The sequence below is a fragment of the Sminthopsis crassicaudata genome, chromosome 4 (genome assembly GCF_048593235.1).
Source record: "Sminthopsis crassicaudata isolate SCR6 chromosome 4, ASM4859323v1, whole genome shotgun sequence".
Classification (NCBI taxonomy): Eukaryota; Metazoa; Chordata; class Mammalia; order Dasyuromorphia; family Dasyuridae; genus Sminthopsis; species Sminthopsis crassicaudata.
In genome coordinates this window covers 32,460,511-32,481,169 of record NC_133620.1, presented here as the reverse complement: position 1 = coordinate 32,481,169, position 20,659 = coordinate 32,460,511, and the positions used below count along the sequence as shown (strand labels likewise).

At 36.7% G+C, this 20,659-nt stretch overlaps 1 protein-coding gene across 1 annotated transcript in view; it reads right to left on the bottom strand.

The window, feature by feature from the left end:
• Positions 1 to 3,928: 3,928 nt before the first annotated feature.
• Positions 3,929 to 20,659, bottom strand: part of HFM1 (helicase for meiosis 1) — a 98,902-nt gene continuing 82,171 nt past the window's right edge. Inside the window, exons 31-36 of the mRNA XM_074264655.1 lie at positions 18,293 to 18,388; positions 17,963 to 18,078; positions 16,089 to 16,168; positions 14,966 to 15,075; positions 5,356 to 5,601; positions 3,929 to 4,140 (exon numbers count right to left, since the gene is read on the bottom strand). Of these exons, the coding sequence (XP_074120756.1) occupies positions 3,929 to 4,140; positions 5,356 to 5,601; positions 14,966 to 15,075; positions 16,089 to 16,168; positions 17,963 to 18,078; positions 18,293 to 18,388 (860 nt within the window). The remainder of the gene's footprint in view (positions 4,141 to 5,355; positions 5,602 to 14,965; positions 15,076 to 16,088; positions 16,169 to 17,962; positions 18,079 to 18,292; positions 18,389 to 20,659) is intronic.

Here is a 20,659-nt window from a genome sequence, read left to right as displayed (position 1 = left end):
TTCCTGTGCAACAACAACAAAAAAAATTCGGTTCTGCACACATATATTGTATCTAGGATATACTATAACATATTTAACATGTATGAGAATGCTGCCATCTAGGGGAGGGGGTGGAGGGAAGGAGGGGAAAATTTTGCACAGAAGGGAGTGCAAAAATTAACCATGCATTTGTACTGTCAAAAAAAAATGTTTAAAAAAATAACATAAATAAATAAAAGAGAAGTGCTACAAAGATACTTTAACCAAAAACAATGTCTTGAATTTCATCAGTTGCTCATAACTTTAGATGAATAAGTTGCTCTTTTGAAAAGCAAATATTCCTGATGGGATATACTCAAACCAATGATTCAGACCATAACCTGTCTACAAATGCTCATACTGTGCAACTCTTGACCATGTCCTCCCAAAAGTTCACCAAATCAATACACCCAGGATTCTGGAGCCTTTCATCAAGTTTTTTTTTTATATTGGTAAGATACTAGTGTCCCATCCTGTCTATCTACCTTTTCATCTCTTGATCAGTCTGCCTTGTCTTTCTCCCGTCCATTTCCTAGATGACATAATTTACTCCCATTTTTCTCAAAAGGTCCTCATTGCTTATATGTTGCAGCCCACATATCATACCTTCTATGGAACTTCTCACAGACCAATCTGTGATATTCACTTTAATTCTTTAGAGACAATTATATTTTATATAGGATGCCATATGGCAACACAGATAGAATGTTGATAATAAAGAGATGTCTTTGCTTTCATACAAAATTTGGGTTCATTAAAGCAACTCTGAAATTTCCTAAAGGTCATCTAGCCAGTTTCTTTCTCTTCCTGTTTCAACTCTGCACTCAACTCAGTTTATCTGGATTGTTGATCCTAGATGTACATACTGATAGACAAGCTTGATAAGGTATTCCTCCAAAAGAATATTGAAATATGAAGAATTGCCATTAGTCATCTTTCTTTTGTGGATGGATTAGCCAAATTCCTTTGAAACTCTGTAGCGTTTTTAGGGTTTGATACAATCAGCCAATGTGACTCACAAACAGGAACATTTGGAGACTCTCATTGTCCCCAGGACTCCCTCCCTTCTTTGGCCTAGATTCTGCACTGGATCTCTGCCAGAAATACCTTTGGTGAGCAAACAGCCTCCTGTTTTATGCCTTACCCAGTACTTATTATCAGAGGGTCAATGATTAGGGTAATTACATTGCTACAGCTTCTAAAAATATTGGATGATTTTGAAGTATGCAAAGTAAATACTTTGTTGTAAAAGAGCCTGTAAGGTGGAGTTTTGATTTACAGAATCAAATGCTGCTTTTGGTAACTTACAAACAGTAAGCACAATAGGATATATTCTCTAGATTTTTCAGTAAATTGTAAAGATATGCTCTATTGCTGAATATGAGTTATAAAGGCCTATTTTTTACTAATAACCTTGACTGACATATAGATAATTCTCATGAATATTTTGCATAGATAGCAGAGTAGAACTATAGGTTGAGAATTATTGGTGTTCTCTCCATTGCTTTTTTAAGAATTAATAAACTCTGAAATTTTTCCCCCCACATCTTTGATAGCTTTCCTTTTGTCCAAATATCCTGTATACTAATCTCTTGCTACCCTTCCAAATATAACAGATCCAGCACAGATGCACTGGGTCTAATACAGATACTTTCTCTTTGTTCTCTTCAGTGACATTTTGACCTCTAAAAGCACATACGAACTGTGATGTTACAGTCCAAATGTGTGGGGATTCCATTGTCTTTAACACATAAAATTCATATCTATTTATGGAAATCTTTCCTGTTTTTCTTCTGTGTTTCTTGGGTTCATCTTTGAATATTTTAAAGTACATATTTCGGAAAGCTTTCTTTAAGCTAGTTTTATCTTCCATTGTTTTTCTCCACTTTATGAGATGCCACTGCTTATAAGTTTCCTTTGTAAAACATTACAAATGAGTTTATATTCTAGCCTAGGATTGCTTTCAGGAGCCATCTTGCTCAGTTTTGACAATTTTGTAAAATGTGGGCTGAATAAGGCTCATTTCGACTCCTTGTTGTGGTAATTAATTTACATTAACTAAACCCATTATTTTAGTTTTTGCCACTGTAATTTCTGCTTTCCATTTTTTGGTTTTTTTTATATTCAATGACTTGTCCAAGGAGTTTAGGGTTAATCTGTTTCATTTGTGTGCCATGTATTTTTTCTCATGATAGTTATTTTTGTTTTTTACTAATTCTGATCTTACATCTGACAAACTGATGGTCTGACTATGTATAGACACAACTATCTGAAGGAGAACTCCCAAATCAATAACAAGTCTTTTCTTGTCTGTAAAAATTTAATCTATTTCATTCTTTATGGTGCTTGCCATGTCCAGCACCTTCCAAAGTTTTTCTAAACAAAAAAGTATGCATGAGAGACAAGCAGTTTCTGGGTAATCTATGTATTTAGCTTTTCTCATTCCTTCCTTCTTACAGGGTCAAGCTTTGCCATATATTTGTACTCATGCTCAAGTTTTCCTACTTTTGCACTGAAGTCACTAGGGTCTTGTCAAGTTCTTCATGGAATTCCTCCACCTTTTCTCCCATAACCACTAATATTTGTGCATAAGCTACAATATTTCTTTTTTTGTTTTAATTTTTAATTTAATAGTATTTAATTTTTTTCTAATTGCAGTTACAATTATTTTCACAGTGGTAAAACTTCTCAGAATCTGATTTTGCTCATAAGCATAACAAGAACTTTATGATCTGTCCTTTTCACAGGCCCATGGTGAGGAAAGAAGAGTGATCAATGGAAAGTTGTATAGGAATTTGAATAGAATAAAATTCTCCTCCAAAGAATTCTCTCCTGTGCTAAGGAAGGGACTGTGGCCTAGAAAACTCTGCTGGCAAAAGGCAAGCTTGGCTTTAATTGGGTTTTAGGTGCCAGCTGACTGGTTGGTCCTTGCCATCTTCAACAGGACCAATGCCTGTCAGAATTCCCAAATCCCCTACCTACCTCCCAAACATGGGCCAGCTAGTTTTCTCCTAAAGAAGAAACAAAGCCATTCCTAGGACTTGACTAGGCTCAGAGTAGTGTGGAAGGAATGATGTCAAAATTCATCTCGTGCCTCCTTTGATGCAATTTCCTAGGCTCTCCCTCCTGCCATGTCGGAGTCAAGGTCCTTCAGACTTAGACACTGTCCTGAGAACATGTGTGAGACCCCCGCTTTACAATGTTGAACAAATGGGCTTTACTACAAAGATGAGGTAGGCCACATCTGTCCAGGCTCGATGCTGCGGCTAAGCAAACCTCCCTTTTGGTTAGCTGTTGAATGACCCAGAAGTGCTTCATTTTGTTCCACTACAGAATCTGAATCTGGTCAGATGCCCCAGGACGCCAGCCAGTCAGGCCCACTGCCAACACCACCATCCCTCACCCAATCAGACTGTCCTTTAGAGCAGAAATTGTCTAACTTTTCTGTTCATATTGCCAGTTTTCAGAATATAGTAAGTACTTTCCATTCCATACTAAGACAGAGAATCTGAATTATGTGTTGTATATGTTTATATCTGTACATGTTGTTTCCCCTGATAAAACGTAAGTTCCTTGAGGACAGAGATATTTTATTTTTGTCTTTGTATTTCCCAGTGACTAGTATAGTGGCTGGCACATAACAGGCCCTTAAATGCTTAATGACTGATGTAAATTGCCATTTATATCAGATAAGGGAACGCATGTATTGATGAGTCCCTCATAAAATTAATAAAATATTACTATCACAATTAAAATGAAGCCAGGGATAATGTTGATAATGAACTGGAAAATCAGTTCCTGAACAAAGGGAACTCTTTTATTTCCTCTGCTGCCACAGCTACCACTTTCTCATGGCAACATAAAGTAATGAAGCCTTAATTTTTCCTAAGTGCTCTAAAATCAATATGTTTTAGATTAAACAGTACAACATCATAGCATGATCTATGATACAATCTTGTATTTCTTTCTCCATTTTAAATTTCATTTCATAAGGAAATAAAGTTGTAAAAAGTCCTATTAAAGGTTCTAAAACTTGCCTATTTGAAGTTTCCCTTTGAAATTTGTTCATTGTCTTTCCGAGTGGCGGCATATATCCCATGGCACTTGGAAGCAAAGTGTTTCCTGTATAAGGAATATTATTAATAAGAATATTCTTTAGTAAAACACCAGCAAACAGCTGAATGAGACTTTTCACTAGTTCTATAAGTAGAATTTCCAACAGATATAATCTGTTTAAAGGAAGGAATAGATTCCCTTGTTACATTAATCAAATTTAATTTGCAAAGAGAAAGAGAGGTGCTGAGAATCTAAAGCACAAACTGTAAAATACACAGGTTAGCTTGTTAGTCACTGTAGTAAAAGGTCTCAGGTTGCTTTTAAATATCTGTAAAGGGAATTAAAACTACATAGGAAAACAGTGCTTTATTTATTATTATTTCATGGTTCACATGAAAGATTAAGTCATGGTTCATTCAGCATTTTAAATGTTCTACAAAGTATGACGAGCATTTAAAGCAAGTGAAAACTACAGGGTGTCCCCAAAGTCTCAGTGTGGCTTTAAGCTTAAATAGCTTTAATAGCTTAGAACAGCACTAGAACTGTAGGGACACCTTGAAGATACCAATAGTATGTACTGACAGAGTTTTCTAGTCACTCTTTGGCAGGACTGGACAAATTATTTAACCTCTCCAAGACTCAGTTTCTCCATCTTTAAGAAAGAGGGAACTGGACTAGTTGTTTCTTCTAGTTTTAGTTCTGAAGTATAAAACTTTGGGGAAGCAGCCTTCAGTGTTCTCATGTAAAAAGCTGAGGGAACTGGACAGAGGGCTGGGCTGGGAATCACCACGATTTGGATTCAAGTCCTGCCTTAAATATATACTAGCTATATGATTAAGGGCAGATGGCTTCATCTATAAGGGGCCCATTTAGTCCTCTAAGGTTAATTTTAAGGTAGAGATGAGTAGTTGATCGGTATTGGTAATGGGAATTTCCACATCAAGAAATTTTCATGTGGATGAAATGAAAGGTCTAGAAAAATAGAAGGGAATTTGTATTAAATTATCTCAAAGGTTTGTTTCAGATCTAAATTATTGTGATTCTAAGGGTGGTGTACACACATTTGTAATGTAATAATTTTTAAATATTATCTACCCTTTAGCTTAAAGGTACTGTGTCAAAATAACATTTTTGATTCATTATTATCACATTAAAATTTTAAGATTCTTGAACCTAAACAAATTTTTATAAAAATAAGTGAAAGTTAGCTCATAGAAGCTAAAGTAAAAAGGTAATCTAACAAATATTTAGCAAATTATTTTTACACTGAAACAGTTTTACCTGAAGTTCTTGTGTTCTCCATATGGGTTAAGAAGCTACTTGCATTTAATAATTTTTCATCACTGAAATCATCCCAAACTTCATCTCCCAATTCAAAGTTCACATTCAAAGAATCTGAAAAATGAGAGCTGTCTTTATCTGCATCTGTCAAATTGTGCATTAGGGAACCTTTAAAATCTCTGTTGGAGAGCACTATGTGAGGGCTTTCTTCACTTAAAGCTGTAGAATATTTCCGTGCAGAAAAATCTGTGCATAAGAAAGAGCAGGTAGTCATTCAATTTACAAATAAATGAGTAAAAATAATATTAAGCCAACTCAAAGATAAAATTTCAAAAATCCTGAAACACTTTACAACAGCATTGTGCTACACTAATATTGTCAGAATCAGTCAGTCAATTTTAATTAAGCAATTAAGCAAGAATTAAGTGCCTCCTATGTGCCAGGGGCTCATATTGTACTGGAACTACAAAGATAAAAGGGAAAGTCTCTACTTTCCAGAGCAAAGGCATATGTCCATTTATAGATATAGACAAAGCCCATGTAAAGTATAGCAGGGTCCTTTCTGGGATACTCCCTCTCCCCACTGACATTTGGGGGTTAGATTTCCCTCAGGACAATTATTCCAGGTTCAAGGTACTCTATATATCTGCATTCCTAAAACTATTACTCTTAAGCATCCACTGGTATGTTCACCTTTAATAGTCAGTGAACTGATAAAATTAGCTCTAAGCAAAGGCATTTACTGAAATGGCACCGAATGAAAGGTAATAACAAAACATTTATTTATAATCCTGGGGATATCTACTACATATATACATAGTGTCAGTTAGAAGACATATAGAGTATATTAGAAGAGCATTTTATAATGTAGGGAAAATTTTGTAATGTAATTTTAAAAAATAGATGTTAAATTTAACACGACAACAAAATTGCTCTTAAATTTCCATTTGGAATTCTTTTAAATTATATGCATTTAAAAATTGTTGTGATACTTTTTGTCACTATCTATTAACCTACTTTCCTCTTCAAGCCTCCTGTCCCCCAGAATATGCTGTCTCTTGCAACAAATATATAGAATCAAGTCAAATATGTATAGACTAATGTATTTGCCACATCTGAGAATATACTCTATCTTATCCGGTACCTCTAGTCCATCACCTAAGTGCCAAGAAGTGGCACTCATATTTTCTCATCAGCTTTTTGAAGTCATGATGGTAGCTACTTTAGGGAGGTATTTCCCTATGCATTGTATCCCTTATTTTATTATATAGTCTTGTCCTAGTCATAATTTTGAAAATTATCTCTTTCCTTTGTCCTCTAATTGTTATAATATGATCTCCTATACTTTACGTCATATATTATTTTAGAGTTTACTAGATATATATTATAGATAGAAAATATTGGTTTAAAACTGATTTCTGATATTACTATTCAGTTTTCCTAGTTATTTCTGTTTAAAAAAAACTAGGCTGTCTTTGTCTTAGTGGAGCTATCTTTGGATTTACTTAACATCATGTTACTGTTTTATTACCTCTGAGTCTTTTTTACTCAATACGTATTTTTGTTCAACTCTTTTTGTTTTTTTTAACCAAGTTGTTTTGATGATTACTATTTTAAATTCAATGAGAAAACAAGAAATATTAGAAATAAGTCATAGTATGATCAAAAGAAGAATAAATGAAATATTCACTATTAAAAACAACTGACCTCCAAAACAAAGCAAGAAGAGATAATTGAGAATCATTAGGTTTCCTGAAAACTGTGACTAAAAAAATTCCAATGGTATAATATCTCAAGAATCATAAAAAACTGTTTAGAAATGAGAAAGCCAAAGATGACAGGAACAAATAATGACAAATGTTGGAGGGGATGTGGGGAAATTGGGACACTAATACATTGCTGGTGGAGTTGCGAAAGAATCCAGCCATTCTGGAGAGCAATCTGGAATTATGCCCAAAAAGTTATCAAACTGTGCATACCCTTTGACCCAGCAGCGCTACTACTGGGATTATATCCCAAAGAAATACTAAAGAGTGGAAAGAGACATATATGTGCCAAAATGTTTGTGGCAGCTCTTTTTGTTGTAGCTAGAAACTGGAAGATGAATGGATGTCCATCAGTTGGAGAATGGTTGGGTAAATTGTGGTATATGAAGGTTATGGAATATTATTGTTCTGTAAGAAATGACCAGCAGGAGGAATACAGAGAGGCCTGGAGAGACTTAAATCAACTGATGCTGAGTGAAATGAGCAGAACCAGAAGATCACTGTACACTTCAACAACAATACTGTATGAGGATGTACTCTGATGGAAGTGGAAATCTTCAACATAAAGAAGATCCAACTCACTTCCAGTTGATCAATGATGGACAGAGGTAGCTACACCCAGAGAAGAAACACTGGGAGGGGAATGTAAATTGTTAGCACTAATATCTGTCTGCCCAGGTTGCATGTACCTTCGGATTCTAATGTTTATTGTGCAACAAGAAAATGATATTCACACACATGTATTGTACCTAGACTATATTGTAACACATGTAAAATGTATGGGATTGCCTGTCATCGGGGAGAGGGAATAGAGGGAGGGGGGGTAATTTGGAAAAATGAATACAAAAAAAAAATAATAATTAAAAAAAAAAAGAAAAGAAAAGAAATGAGAAAGCCAGATGATAAAATGAAAATGAAAAGAATCTTCCATTTACCTCTTGGAAGGAAGCCCAATATGCAAAGAATCAGGAATGGTACAGCCAAAATCAGAGTTTTGACATCAAAGTAAAAATATTACAAAGTAGTTAAAAGAAAGTGAGAGGAAAGAAGTAAAGCACTAAATGTAGATTTTTAAAGGAAGCTTGGCCTTTGAACTGGGATATATCAAAGTACAGTTAACAGGGATGATTTAATAAAATAAGAATTTTTTTAAGGACAGGAAGACTTAGGCATGTTTGTAGGCAGCAAAGAGATTCCATAGATAGGGAGAGACTAGAGAAAATAAAAAAAGAATTGGGATGATACTGGGGGGACAATTTTCCTAAGAAAATGGGAATGGTACATTGAGAATGTATTGGTCTTAGTGAGAAGAACCATCTATTCATCAAGGACTGGAGTAAAAAGGGAGATAGTAAGGGGTGGTGGGAAGGGAGTATGAGATAAGAAGTAGGGAAAAGGAGAATGTTTCCATTTTCTTGAAATATGAGAGGAGGGGGAGAGGGTGTTGTGGGAAGCTTGAAGGGAAGAGAAATCCTGGAGAAAACTACTGTGATGTTGGAAATGGAAAATCAATTAAAGAGGAATGAAATAATTACCTTGCCACAGGGCCTAGTGGAGATCATAAAATAAAAGTCAGTCAGTACAGTTTTGGTAAGAAACTTGGTAAGAATATACCAACGTGCCACAAGCCAGATTTCCAAATCTAGTTTCTATCTGAAAGGCAGCAAAGACTAAGAACTTGGAGACTGGAGCTCTGGTCCTGGAACTGCAACTGTCCAGCACTGCCCAGCACTACTCAGCAGGAAACCTTGAACAAACTGCCCTTGATTACCTCAGTTTTCTCATCTGCAAAGTGAGGGGGTTTAACTGATTTCCATAACCTTGTCCAGTTCCAAGATTCTACAGTTTAACAATTGTTGTTGTTCCCTCATTTCAGTTGTGTTCAACTTTGCGTGACTCCATTTGGAGTTTTCTTTGCAAAGATACTAGAATAGTTAGCCATTCTCTTCTCCAGTTCATTTTACAGGTGAGGAACTAAAACCAACAGGGTGAAGTGACTTGCCCAGGGTAATACAATTAAGTGTCTGAGGCCAGATTTGAACACAGTTTTCCTGCCTTCAGGCCAGGTGCTCTATTCACTGCACCTCCTAGCTGCCCTATGGGGCTTTTACATTACCATAAGTTAGAGTATGATATTTAGTAGAAAGGAAATAGGGGCAGGAGAAATGTACAGAGAAAGCAGGGGAAAACAGGCAGGGAGAAGAGAATGGGTCTTTAAGATACATTTTTTGTGAGGAGAAGGGCATAAAAGAGGTTTGCAATTTTAAGTTCCTATTTACTCTTTAAGGCCATCCTTAAATGTCACTCCTTGTACAAAGCCTTCTCTAATTTATCAGTCAGTAAAGACTTTTCATTCCTTAAGATTTACATAATTACAAACATATCTATATTGTATTATTTCATATTGTAGTTGTAGTGGAGGGTGAGAGCTACAGAGGTCAGTATTCTTCTCATCAGTGGAAAATATCCTAAACCTTGATGATTTAAGCATAGAAAATAAGGTGTAGATTGCAGAGATGATGAGATGTTACTGAGATAAAAAAAAAAAAAAAAGACAAAGGATTTCCATTCAGATGCCCAAGGTGTAAGATTCTCTTTGATGAGGTCCCCTCCCCTAAAAAGACCTTGCCATTGGTCTGTTGAAGAGTGAACACATTCCTGGAAGCCTTTTAAAAAGCTGGCTGGCCAGTCCTAGAGCTCCTCGGGACAGGAAGCAGCTTCCAGGTGTTGAGAGTACAGAGAAAGTTCTGGGATGTGACCTCCACAGCAGACCCAAGAAATATGAAAGCGATGATAGATTCAAGAGAGAATTAGCCCTCGAAATCCCAAGTCAAGTTATATAAGGAAGAAGAGGCCCAGGGAATCCAGCTGAGTGTCTGCCTGACAGAGATGGGACAGTCAGAGGGAGCAGCATGAAAACCCCAAGAGAAAAGCCAAGACCTTGGGGTCCTGCAGAAGCAGAGATTTATCTGTGTCCCTTTAAGCCAACCCTTCCCATTAATGCGCTCTATACTAAAGTGAACCTCAGGGTTACAGAAGGAATACTGAGTAGGCACACAGCCAACTATACCATCTTGGTAAGTAGTGGCTGGCTCATAAGGTACGCATACTTGTATGGGCTTTTAGGACTATGGGCCCTCTGGTGGTGGTGGTTGTTTTTCCTTTGGTCTGGAAGAGGATCACCACATTGGGGAAGTGATGCCATAACGTGCAAGGAAATTGGATTTGAGGGAAGGAAGACTGGGCCGGGTCACCAGCCTTACTCTCCCCTCTGGAGCCCTCTGAGTCCAGTGGCCAGATGCAGAGCAGGATGGCTGAAGTTGATCCTGATTCCATGTAGGAGTTATTCTCTGGGGAACCAAATGTGTAACTAGCAAATATATATTTGAGGGATGGCCTGGAGTGGGTACTACCAAGTCATTTGTATATATGTTATAATCCTATAGTTAGAGAGAAAGGCAATTAGCATTGATAAAGTGCCTAGTATGTCCTCCTGTTACAGCAGAGGAAACTGAGGCAGACAGTGCTGAAGTGACTTGGCCAGGGTCAAAAAATTAAAGTCTTAGAGGAAAGATTTGATCCCAGTGTTCCTGAACCTAAGCCATCTGTCTATCATATTACTATCAACACTGTGACTTTGAGTAGATGATTTAATCCCCTTCCCCAGGCACCCTCAAAAAAGTTCAGTCTGTTTCTGTGCTTGTATATTGCAGGTAGGTAGGCAAGCATATGTGCCAGTTTTACAGAAGAAGAACACATGGAAATAGGCACCATTATGAAAAAATATGACATTAAAAAGACAATAAATCTATATTATACTTCAACTATATACTAAAATCCAGACTATATTTAATATAAAAGTGCAGAATTATATTGAAGCACCTTAGAGATATTCAAAATGTGAAAAGTATTTCTAAAAATGGTTAAGAAAGTCAAATTAAATTTTATATGTATACACGTATATGTATGCACACATTTGTATATTTAAAATTTTCTTGCCTAGTAAACAAAATGTTATTGAGTAGAGGTATGGTAACCAAGGACAACACTTGTTTAGAACATAAGTTCATTTGTGAAATTTCATGGAAGATTACAAGTCCCATTACCCCATAAAACAGTGAGGAGCAATAAAAGGAAAAGAAAGTATAAAGTAAATCAAAATCATCCTAAAAGTATTTAAAGATGAAACTAGGAGGAAGACAACAAACAGCAAAAAATGGGGGGGGGGATTTGATTTTAATACCAAATACTTTTCATTATTAAGGATAATGCAACATGTCAGTCCCAGGTGTGTTTCTTGGGGAAGCAGAAATGGGCCGGACAAAAATGAAGGTGGGATTCACCAGTGGGCTAGACCAAGTATATAGAGAGAGGCTCTGTGCTCCACTGACCTGATTTTTGAGGACACTAAGGTACTGATTTCCAAGGTATTTAAAGAGGATGTCAAAAGCTCTGGAAATAATCTGGGACGTTATCATTACAGACAAATCTGTGACTTAGAGAATATTAGCAATCACTAATTAGCATGCCTGTTTATGAGAATAATTTACACAATAAGAATATCTTTGATGAAAGTATGAGAAGAAAACAGCTAGGTTTCCACAAACAATATATACACAAAGCAGACACTCCTTTATCTACAATCACACAGCTGAGTGAAAGACAAATAATATAAATATCTAGTGTTGCTCCTTGTATCTTGGTTAGAAAAAAAAAAAAATTGATTTGGCAGCACAAAATGCAACTTTAAAGATGCTCTTTCAATGCACGTGCCAAACTGTATAAAATATCTTTTATAACCAGATATGACAACTGAGATTATAGCAATCTTTGGTGACTGGTTACTACTATCAAATAAGGCACAAAAGTAGAAGATGAATTTTCGCTAAAAAATATTTGCCACTGTCATGAACTAGACACAGGACAGAGAACAGATAGAAGAAAGATTCTCTATAAATCAAGGGTTCCTGATAATTTTTTTGTGCCAAAGATTCCTTCTCAGAATAAAGCTTTCTAAATGTTTAAAAAAAAAAAAGTCATGGATTCCAGGTTAAAAACACTTGATTACAGATGGGTGGGGTCAGATTGTTTGTGGCTGATTTTGATTCCATAGAAACACTGCAGAACTTCCCAAAAGAGATGCATAATTGTTCAAAGGTACTTGGCCTATAGACTGCCTTAAGAGGGGGGCTTATGTTGCTGAAGAACCTGGAAAGAAATGGACTGACACCCCAAACAACCATATTCCATCCTAGCTATGACAAGAGTTGAATGGGCAGAGATCATCCAAAAGATATAAGAAATGAAAGATAAGTGGGACCCAAAATTGAGTAAGAGCAGGCTAAATCATCTTTGGGAAACTCTTTGGTGCTTTTTAATAATTCTAAGCTTCTTCATGAAACAAAAAGCCAGTATTCTTCTAATGATATTCTATGGCTGCAAGTCAGAGCATAGCAAAATTCTGAAAGGATGAAAACTGAGGGTCAACTCAAGAGCATACATGGTGGGTATGAGCATATATTACTAAATGAAGAATTATGCCAGAAAAGCAGGGCCAGTTCGAGAGCATATGAAGGATCTGTGGTTAGGTTGGTAGGGGAGTTCCTTGTGTAATAACTCCCTTCACCAATACAGACTAACATCCATTTAGAAATCCTGGCAAAGAACTTAGATGCAAAGAAGTTAAAGTTCAGGGGCATAAAACTTTTAGAAGAGAGATGACGAAGCCAAATTCCACTATACTAACCTAGACAAAATGATGAGAGATCAAGAAATGATGAATGTACAGTAGCTGGCGTTACCTGTGTTAGCAGAAACATGAATCCCTCCTCTATCTGGTCCCTCACGTGAACAGAGCCACCATGTGCCAGCTCAAGAGCTCCAGTGGGAACAGCTTTCCCTTGGTCGGGGTCTTCACTCCTACCCTGGCAGAGCTTCCTGAGCCTACTGGGGGAAACCCTGACAGACGGAGGCCAATAAGGCACAGAGGCCTTAGAAAGCTTCTGTTGACCAGACCTTTCTCCCCACGTGGCTGTTTTGTTTGGGTTTTTTCACACTGGTCTACATTCAAAGGGCTTACTTTTTTTTCCCTCTGATTTTTAGAAGTGCTAATAGTGTTGAACTGTAACTGGTTCTTTTGAGATCCAACAAGGAAAATTCCCTGTACATTCAGCACTCCTTCTCTTTCTCTGCTTGGCTTCCTTAGAACCTCCACTGAGCAAATGAAATTGCTGTTCAGTTCCTTTTGCTGACTGACTCTCTATAACCCTTTTTGAGATTTCCTTGGTAAAGCTAGGGGCATGGGGCCATTTGCTCCTCTGACTTCTTTTACAGATGAAGAAACTGAAGCAATCAGAGTTAAGTGGAATGTCCAGAGTCACACAGTAGTGTCTGAGGCTGGGAAAAAACTCTTCACTGAATTAATTGCAGCTTCATCTCAATGCTAGTTTGTTATCAAGATGCCAAAGGAAGCCAAGGGAAACAACATAAAACATAGTTTTAAAGAAACGGATCATCTTCAGAACAGACAGACCCCCTCCCTGGGAAGAGAGACGCAGCAGTATTATGATCGTGCCCAGCAAAGACCACTAGTGTATTTTCAGGACTGGCGCCAGGAGGCTTAGTGTAGTCCAGCCCCCGAATCACAGCAGTGACATCCACAACAGCAGAAGCTCCTCCTAGCTATCTCTCAATGTGCCAGGGACAAGTCACATCCTATCCCAAGTGAATTGCTCATCTCTCACTTCTTGGGAGACTTCATTCTCTCCTTTCTTTAGGATAAGAGCATGAAGAAATGATCTTTTCAAATTCAGTCACACAGCCTTATTGTTTCCTGGGTCTGGAAGAATCCTCTGTCTATCAGCAGATGCAGTTTCCAGGTCTATAAGAATATCATGGGCACATGACGTGAATCACTTATAAAGGATTTATGGGAAGACATATACCAGAATTTCATAGGACGGGAAAGCATGGATGGTTTGTGATTTGCATTATTCTGAGGAGTACACTCATTAACAAGATCACAAATGCATTGAATTATCAGAAAAGCATTTAAAATTAAACATCTGCATGCTAAAGCACACCAATGATATACAGCTTTAGTTTTGCTTTGTTGATTATACGTGTTTACATACCTGCATACATATGCTTATAGGTAAGCCCACATTCTCATATTTATTATTCACTTATTATTCTTCCAACAATATTCTATGGCTGCAAGTTAGAGCACACCAAAATTCTGGATTTTGTCCAATGTGTCCAAATCATATGTAGGACATGTATGACACTTAAAATATATCAGGGATCACAGAATCCTAGTTTAGCAAAAGTCAATAAAAGGAATTTCCCTTCCCCCAAGAAATATCACATTAAGAAATCTGTCTCCCAATGATCAGAAAAAAGGCCGGAAAAGCAAGATGGCTTTAAAAGCTTACAGGCAGGTCATATCAGATTCTTACAAAGAAAAGTGAGCTGAACACAATAGAGAGAACAAGTATCTATGCTAGTTGGTGATTATGCTCTAAAAAATTAAAAAGAAACTAATCTCTTTTAGACTATAAAAAATAATGAGGATTATCAGTTTCTTGTGAGCAGGAAGTGTTTTATTACTTGTACTTGTGTCTCCCATCCTTTGGCACAACATCTGGTACATCTGTAGTAGATATTTAATACATACTTGTTCACTAACTGATACATTGAACTTGGCCTAATAATTCAAAAGGAAAATGTGGCTGAGCTGGTAGTTATAATCATTTCAGATGTTTGTTTTTCAATATTATTACTTCTCAATCTGAAGTGATGAAAAATCTTTTTCCTTATTAAATCGTACACCTGTGGTCACTTACCCTTTTCTCCATGATGAGCTGATTGCTGTGGTTGCTGAGATTTTTCCCAGGCTTCAGGAACATCCCATTTTTTCACTGAAGAGGAGGCAGAAATTTGTGTACATTTTGACCTTTACAGATTTGTAGAAATAAGAGAAAATTGAAAATAAATATGAAAACTAGTAGGAGTCTAAAAATATGTATTCAAACAAAGAGGGGCCTACTCATTTAGCTCCTTCCCTGAGTCACTTAGACTGATCTGAAATGATTAGGGTTTTCTATTTACTGTAATTTTAAGGTTATGTTGAAAAATCTCACTTGCACCAACATATCTCCTTTGTCTTATTTTCATAGCTTTGTGATCTCTTTTTGCTCTGGAATTCCCACCATTCTTATTATTTTTAAGATTAGACAACAAAGGTATTATGTATATCTAGAGAGCCATTGATAAAAAGCACTCCTAGGATGGGGAGGAAATGGCTCTTTTTGGGGTTTGGATTAGAGAAGGTATAACCTATTTCAGTCTTCTCTCACAGGAACATGAATTTGTTTATCAAATTACATTATGGTCTTCATGGTCTCATGGATCTTTTGGAAGTCACAAAATGCCAAAGGGGATGAGACACAAGATAAATGAGTATAATAGGGTGGTACTAAGAGAATGATGGCAAAAAACATAGATCTCCATAGCCAGAAAGGGATGATTTGGGCTCCACTAATAATATAATGGGAAAGGGATTAAACTTTGCTTTCTTCATGGTTTTGCCTAATACTTGAGTATGGTGTAATAGCAGTTCTTTGGGGAAAGGCCCTTTGGAATTGTTCTACATCCTTAAAATGAACATTGAGAGCTAAGGGCACAGAAGAACAACCTTCTTCTTGAATTCTTCTTCTAATCACAGAATGTCAGAATTGTGTAGGATTTGGGGGATCATCTGGTCCAATGTTTTTATTTTACGGATGAGCTAGTGAAGCCCAGAAAGATTACACATCTGGGCTATGGTCATACAGAAGAGCTTGTGCTTAAATTCAGGTGAACTGACTCCTAGTCTAATGATGTTTGTGATTATGAGAAAAATGATTTATGTTGAGAGTTTCCCTTGAAATGCAACTTTTAAGTAAAGTATGAGGGTCATAGTAGTACCTTGGAAAAGCCGGAAGCAAAGCTTTTGGAGTAAAAGTAAATTTCTTAAGATCCACATTTTGAGATTTATTTATCTGCATCTATTGAAAGAAAAAACAAATTCACTCTTGATTACACATGAATAAATTTTAACAAATGAATGCTTGGACATATATAAAAGTTATCAAGTAAGAAGAAAAACTGAGAATACAAAACAAAGCAGGAAAACTACAATTGGTTGACATGAAATAGTCTTGTCCTGCCAGACAAGGCAGTAGTACTGGTGGAAGCAGTGATTACTTCAAACTCTATGCACTGGGTTAACTGTCACTCTAACCCTCCTTTTAGCCTTTTGTGATCCTTCAATTTCTTTTCATTTAATCAAAGAAATGAGTGCCCTTCTATCAGCCTGACTCCCCTCTCTGGCTCCAACCCCAACTGCTGGACTAGCTTCATAAGACAGCATGAGACAGTCCTGAAGTTCATTCACTGGGGACAGTGATATGACAATCTAATGACTTTTCTTTCATCTGGCAGGAACTCTCAGATCACTTGGAAAGGGAGTTTTTGTTCAATGTCAGCCTTTAGAACTATTCAAGGCCTTGCATATGAAGGAAGGTAGGAAAAAGGCTTGGCAGATAAGACCTTTAAATCCAGTGTTCCATTGAAGACAAAGCCCCCCAAAAAAGATAATATAGGAGTTTGCAGTTTATTCTTATGGATAAGTCTCTAAAGATACCATTCTGAGCAGAAGTGAGATACTGAACAACAGTCAGAATCTAAAAAAATACTGACAGGCCAGATCACTGGGCTAAATCTGGTAAGCTTAAATTAATATAATTCAGGGCAGCTAGGTGATACAGTAGAGAGAGCACCAACCCTGGAGTAAGGAAGCCCTAAGTTCCAATTCAACTTCAGACCCCTAACACTTAACTAGCTGTGTGACCCACAGACAAGTCACTTATCCCTGATTGCCTCACAAAAAAATAAATAAATGCAATATAAATATGAAATATGGCTAGAAAGCAATTTATCTAATAAAGATTTAGTGATTTAGTGGTCTAAAAGCTCAATATGAGTTAACAACATGGCATGGCAACAAAGATAGTTAATGCAATCTTAAAATTATTAAGAAAGCATTGTGTCTTATAGAGGGTCACAGTCACTGGGGGAACTCTGGGTAAGGTATAAGACCTTTCAGCCCAGAGAGAACTTGCTAACAATGTCTGGTTCAGTTCCTCATCTCCCCTAAGGGATCTCGGTCTTCCTCAGAAGTCAGGGAGCAGTGACAACCTGTGTGGAGATTGAAGCAGAGTGATACCAGGTAGAAGAGTGATACCAGGTGGCAAACTATGTACAATAGCAAGTTGTTTATGTGGTCAACTGTGCATGGTGTTGTTTTTGTTACATTATATAAAGGAAAAAGCCCTTGAAATAAAGGGACTACATTTTCCCACCATGCTTGGGAGTCCCGCTTCATCACTTCTCCACTAGGAAGGTATATTTTAATCACTCTGGTATGGAGGCTCTAGAAAGCAACAGTACATTTTGTCACCCTAACTTGGGGGCTTTAGAAAGCAGGACTTAACAGTGTCTGGGAGAGGAGGTGGCTGGCAATCTCACTATATAGTGTGCCCTGATCACAAAACATCTGGAGTATTGTATTCTCCACATTTTTAGATGCTGGATGCCACATTTTAGAAGGAAATTGATAATGTAGAGATGATACAGAAGGAAAATAGCATAGTGAAGAGCTCGTATGTTATTTGTCACATGAAGCTGGGCTAAAAAAGCTGGAGATACCTGGATCAGATAATCTAGAGTCAGTTAAATATACGTATATGTTACTGATACTTAACAGAACTAAACAATATCATTTCATTCAGAAAACTAACCTTGAGGCGTTTAACTGGGGGAATAGATGAAGTGGAATCCCTGTATCTTAAATCAGTTAAATAGGAGGAAATTGTTGACTCTCTCATTTCTGACTTTTGTGCAACTCCAATTTTACCTTTGAAAAGAAATTGAGGATTCTTTACATTATATTTATATATTTTAAAGAGTAATTTCTCAAAAATTAAGTTACTTTTTCTCATATTGCATACAAAAATAAAATTTTACATATGGATATATTCAACATTATGTTTACATTCTGTTTTGATATTTAAGATTATATTCATTGTTAAATTTTAAAGTCTAAAATAATCCCATTCTAAGGTACTCACAGCAATCATGTCCACATGTATCTTTATTTTTACAGTGATGGTGGCAGTCTCTGTTTCCAGCTATTTTGCAAAAATTCTTTCTGTTGCAGGTGCTTCCTAAAGTATCATGATAATAATAATAATGATCATGATCACAAGAATAATAATTTATTACTATGCTTAACTTAAGGTTACAGTTTTTTTAATACATCTATTAAACAAAGTGATAATGAGTAGCATTCTCCTTCAGATATAACCATTTTCCTTATACTGCATTGCAAGAATTGTCTTAAGAAAAGCACAACTGCTCTTGACAATCAATAAGAAGGTTAGTTTGGCAGTGATGGAAAAAAATGCATAAAAAGAGGAAATGACCCATTTTGGAGTGAAAATAATGCTCTAGTCAAGGCTCAATGAGGACCTCAGCTAGGGTGGTAGCAATGAAAGCGAAAAGGGATTATTTTAAAAAGCTATACACAGCAAAGAATTTTTAGACAATGTAACTTAATTTGTGGTTAGGTTGCTATTAAAAACAATTGACACCAATATTTCCTGAAGTATTGGACTTTGTTCACTTTCAAAAGCAAAATTGGTTATTCTATAAAAAAATTGTTGTGTGATCTTGAATGGCTATTTAAAATTCAATCACAAGTTCTTAGCACAGTGCCTAGAAAACAGCAAGCACTGAATAATTGTTTTTACGTTCATAAATAAATGCGTTTTCATTTATTTCATCTTTTGTGGCTTTTAGTTTTCCAATCTGAAAAAGGAATGGGTTGGAATACATGATCTTTAAGATGTCTTTCAAATCTAATATCTTATGATTCTATGTGTACCTAGAATTTTGAATGTTTGTTATTTCATTTTCCAGCACTGATGCAGACCACATTACCTAATAATTTAGCAGGTGGTCCTGGGATAATGGCTCCAATATTCATTTCCTTACAATCAAGCCTCTCCAAATATAGATGGGCTATTTCTCAATCAATGGACATATAATTATGTATCTATAGGAATAAATGTTAAAAGATAATATATCTAAACCTAGAAGGGATTTAAGGAGCTCCTTAAACCAATTTCATTTTATATATGTGGAAACTGAGGCACAGGGAGGTTAGATAACAAGTCCCAAGTTATACAGGTAGTTAAGATTTATAAGCAAGATTTGAACCCAGAACCAAAGCTATAAGGAATATGGATACTATCACCCATCTTCTTGCATCTCGGCATCCTGAACACTGATCCCCTAGGCTGGATAAAGTTATACTTGCTATCTATTTGATGTGACTTTATTTGGCTATATGAATATAATTTATAACCTGATAAAACTTAAAACTTATAATAAAATTGTGTTTGCTATAGTCAAGACCGACAGCTAGAGATGCGTTGCTATGGATATGGGTACTTTATTCATGTGGAGGAGTATGAAAAGGGGAAAGGACTATATCTAGAGGCCACAGGCTACTAGAAGAAGCTGTTATATCCTTAGGTGACAGAAGTGGTCATGAGGGCACAAACTTGGCATTTCATGACAGAAACAGAGAATTAATAGAAAACTTTCTTTGCTAAAGTCAAACATGCTACTGATACCAATAAACTGAAATGTTGATGATTATGAAAAAGGAAAAGGGTTACAAAAATAGAAGAAATGTCTGTTTTTTCAATCTGGAACATATGTGTGTGGACATATACATATTCAGTTAATAAAAATTTATTAAGTACCTTTTATATGCCAGGCACTATGCTAAATGCTGGCGAAGCAAAAGAAGGTAAAAGGCAGTCTGTGCTTCCCAGGAGTCACAATGTAATGGGGGAGATGATATGCAAATATCTCTGTACAAACATGTTATATTCAAGATAAACTGGAAGTTATATTCAGGATAAACTGAAAGCATGAGAATAATAAGGGTATCGGGAAAGGCTTCCTGTAGAAGACTGGATTCTAGCTGAGATTAAAGAAGTAAGAAGGCAGGCATAAGGAGAGAACACTCAAGGAGTAAAGAATAGCTAGTAAAAATTAGGTACCCAAAGTCTGGAGTGTCTTGTTCAAGGAACAGAAAGAAGACCAGTGTCACCAGATTGGAGTCTATGGTGGGATGAGGGAAGATAGAGCATAAGAGAATGGAAGAGAGAAGTAAGGGGGTGGTCAAGAAGAGAACATCACATGTTTGAGTGTAGAGGAGCAGGGGACTCAGAGGATCTGACTGAGTGGGGTGCAGGGCTTGGGGGTGAGGAGAGGACATGGAGATCACTCTTTGACAAGTGAGTGGAAGAAGATGTGCCGGAGTGGGAGAGACCTGTGACTGCCAGGCCGACCCAAGGCCTTTGTAGCTGTCCAATAAACAGATCGAGATGTTCAATAGGCAGATGAAAATACAGGACTAGAGC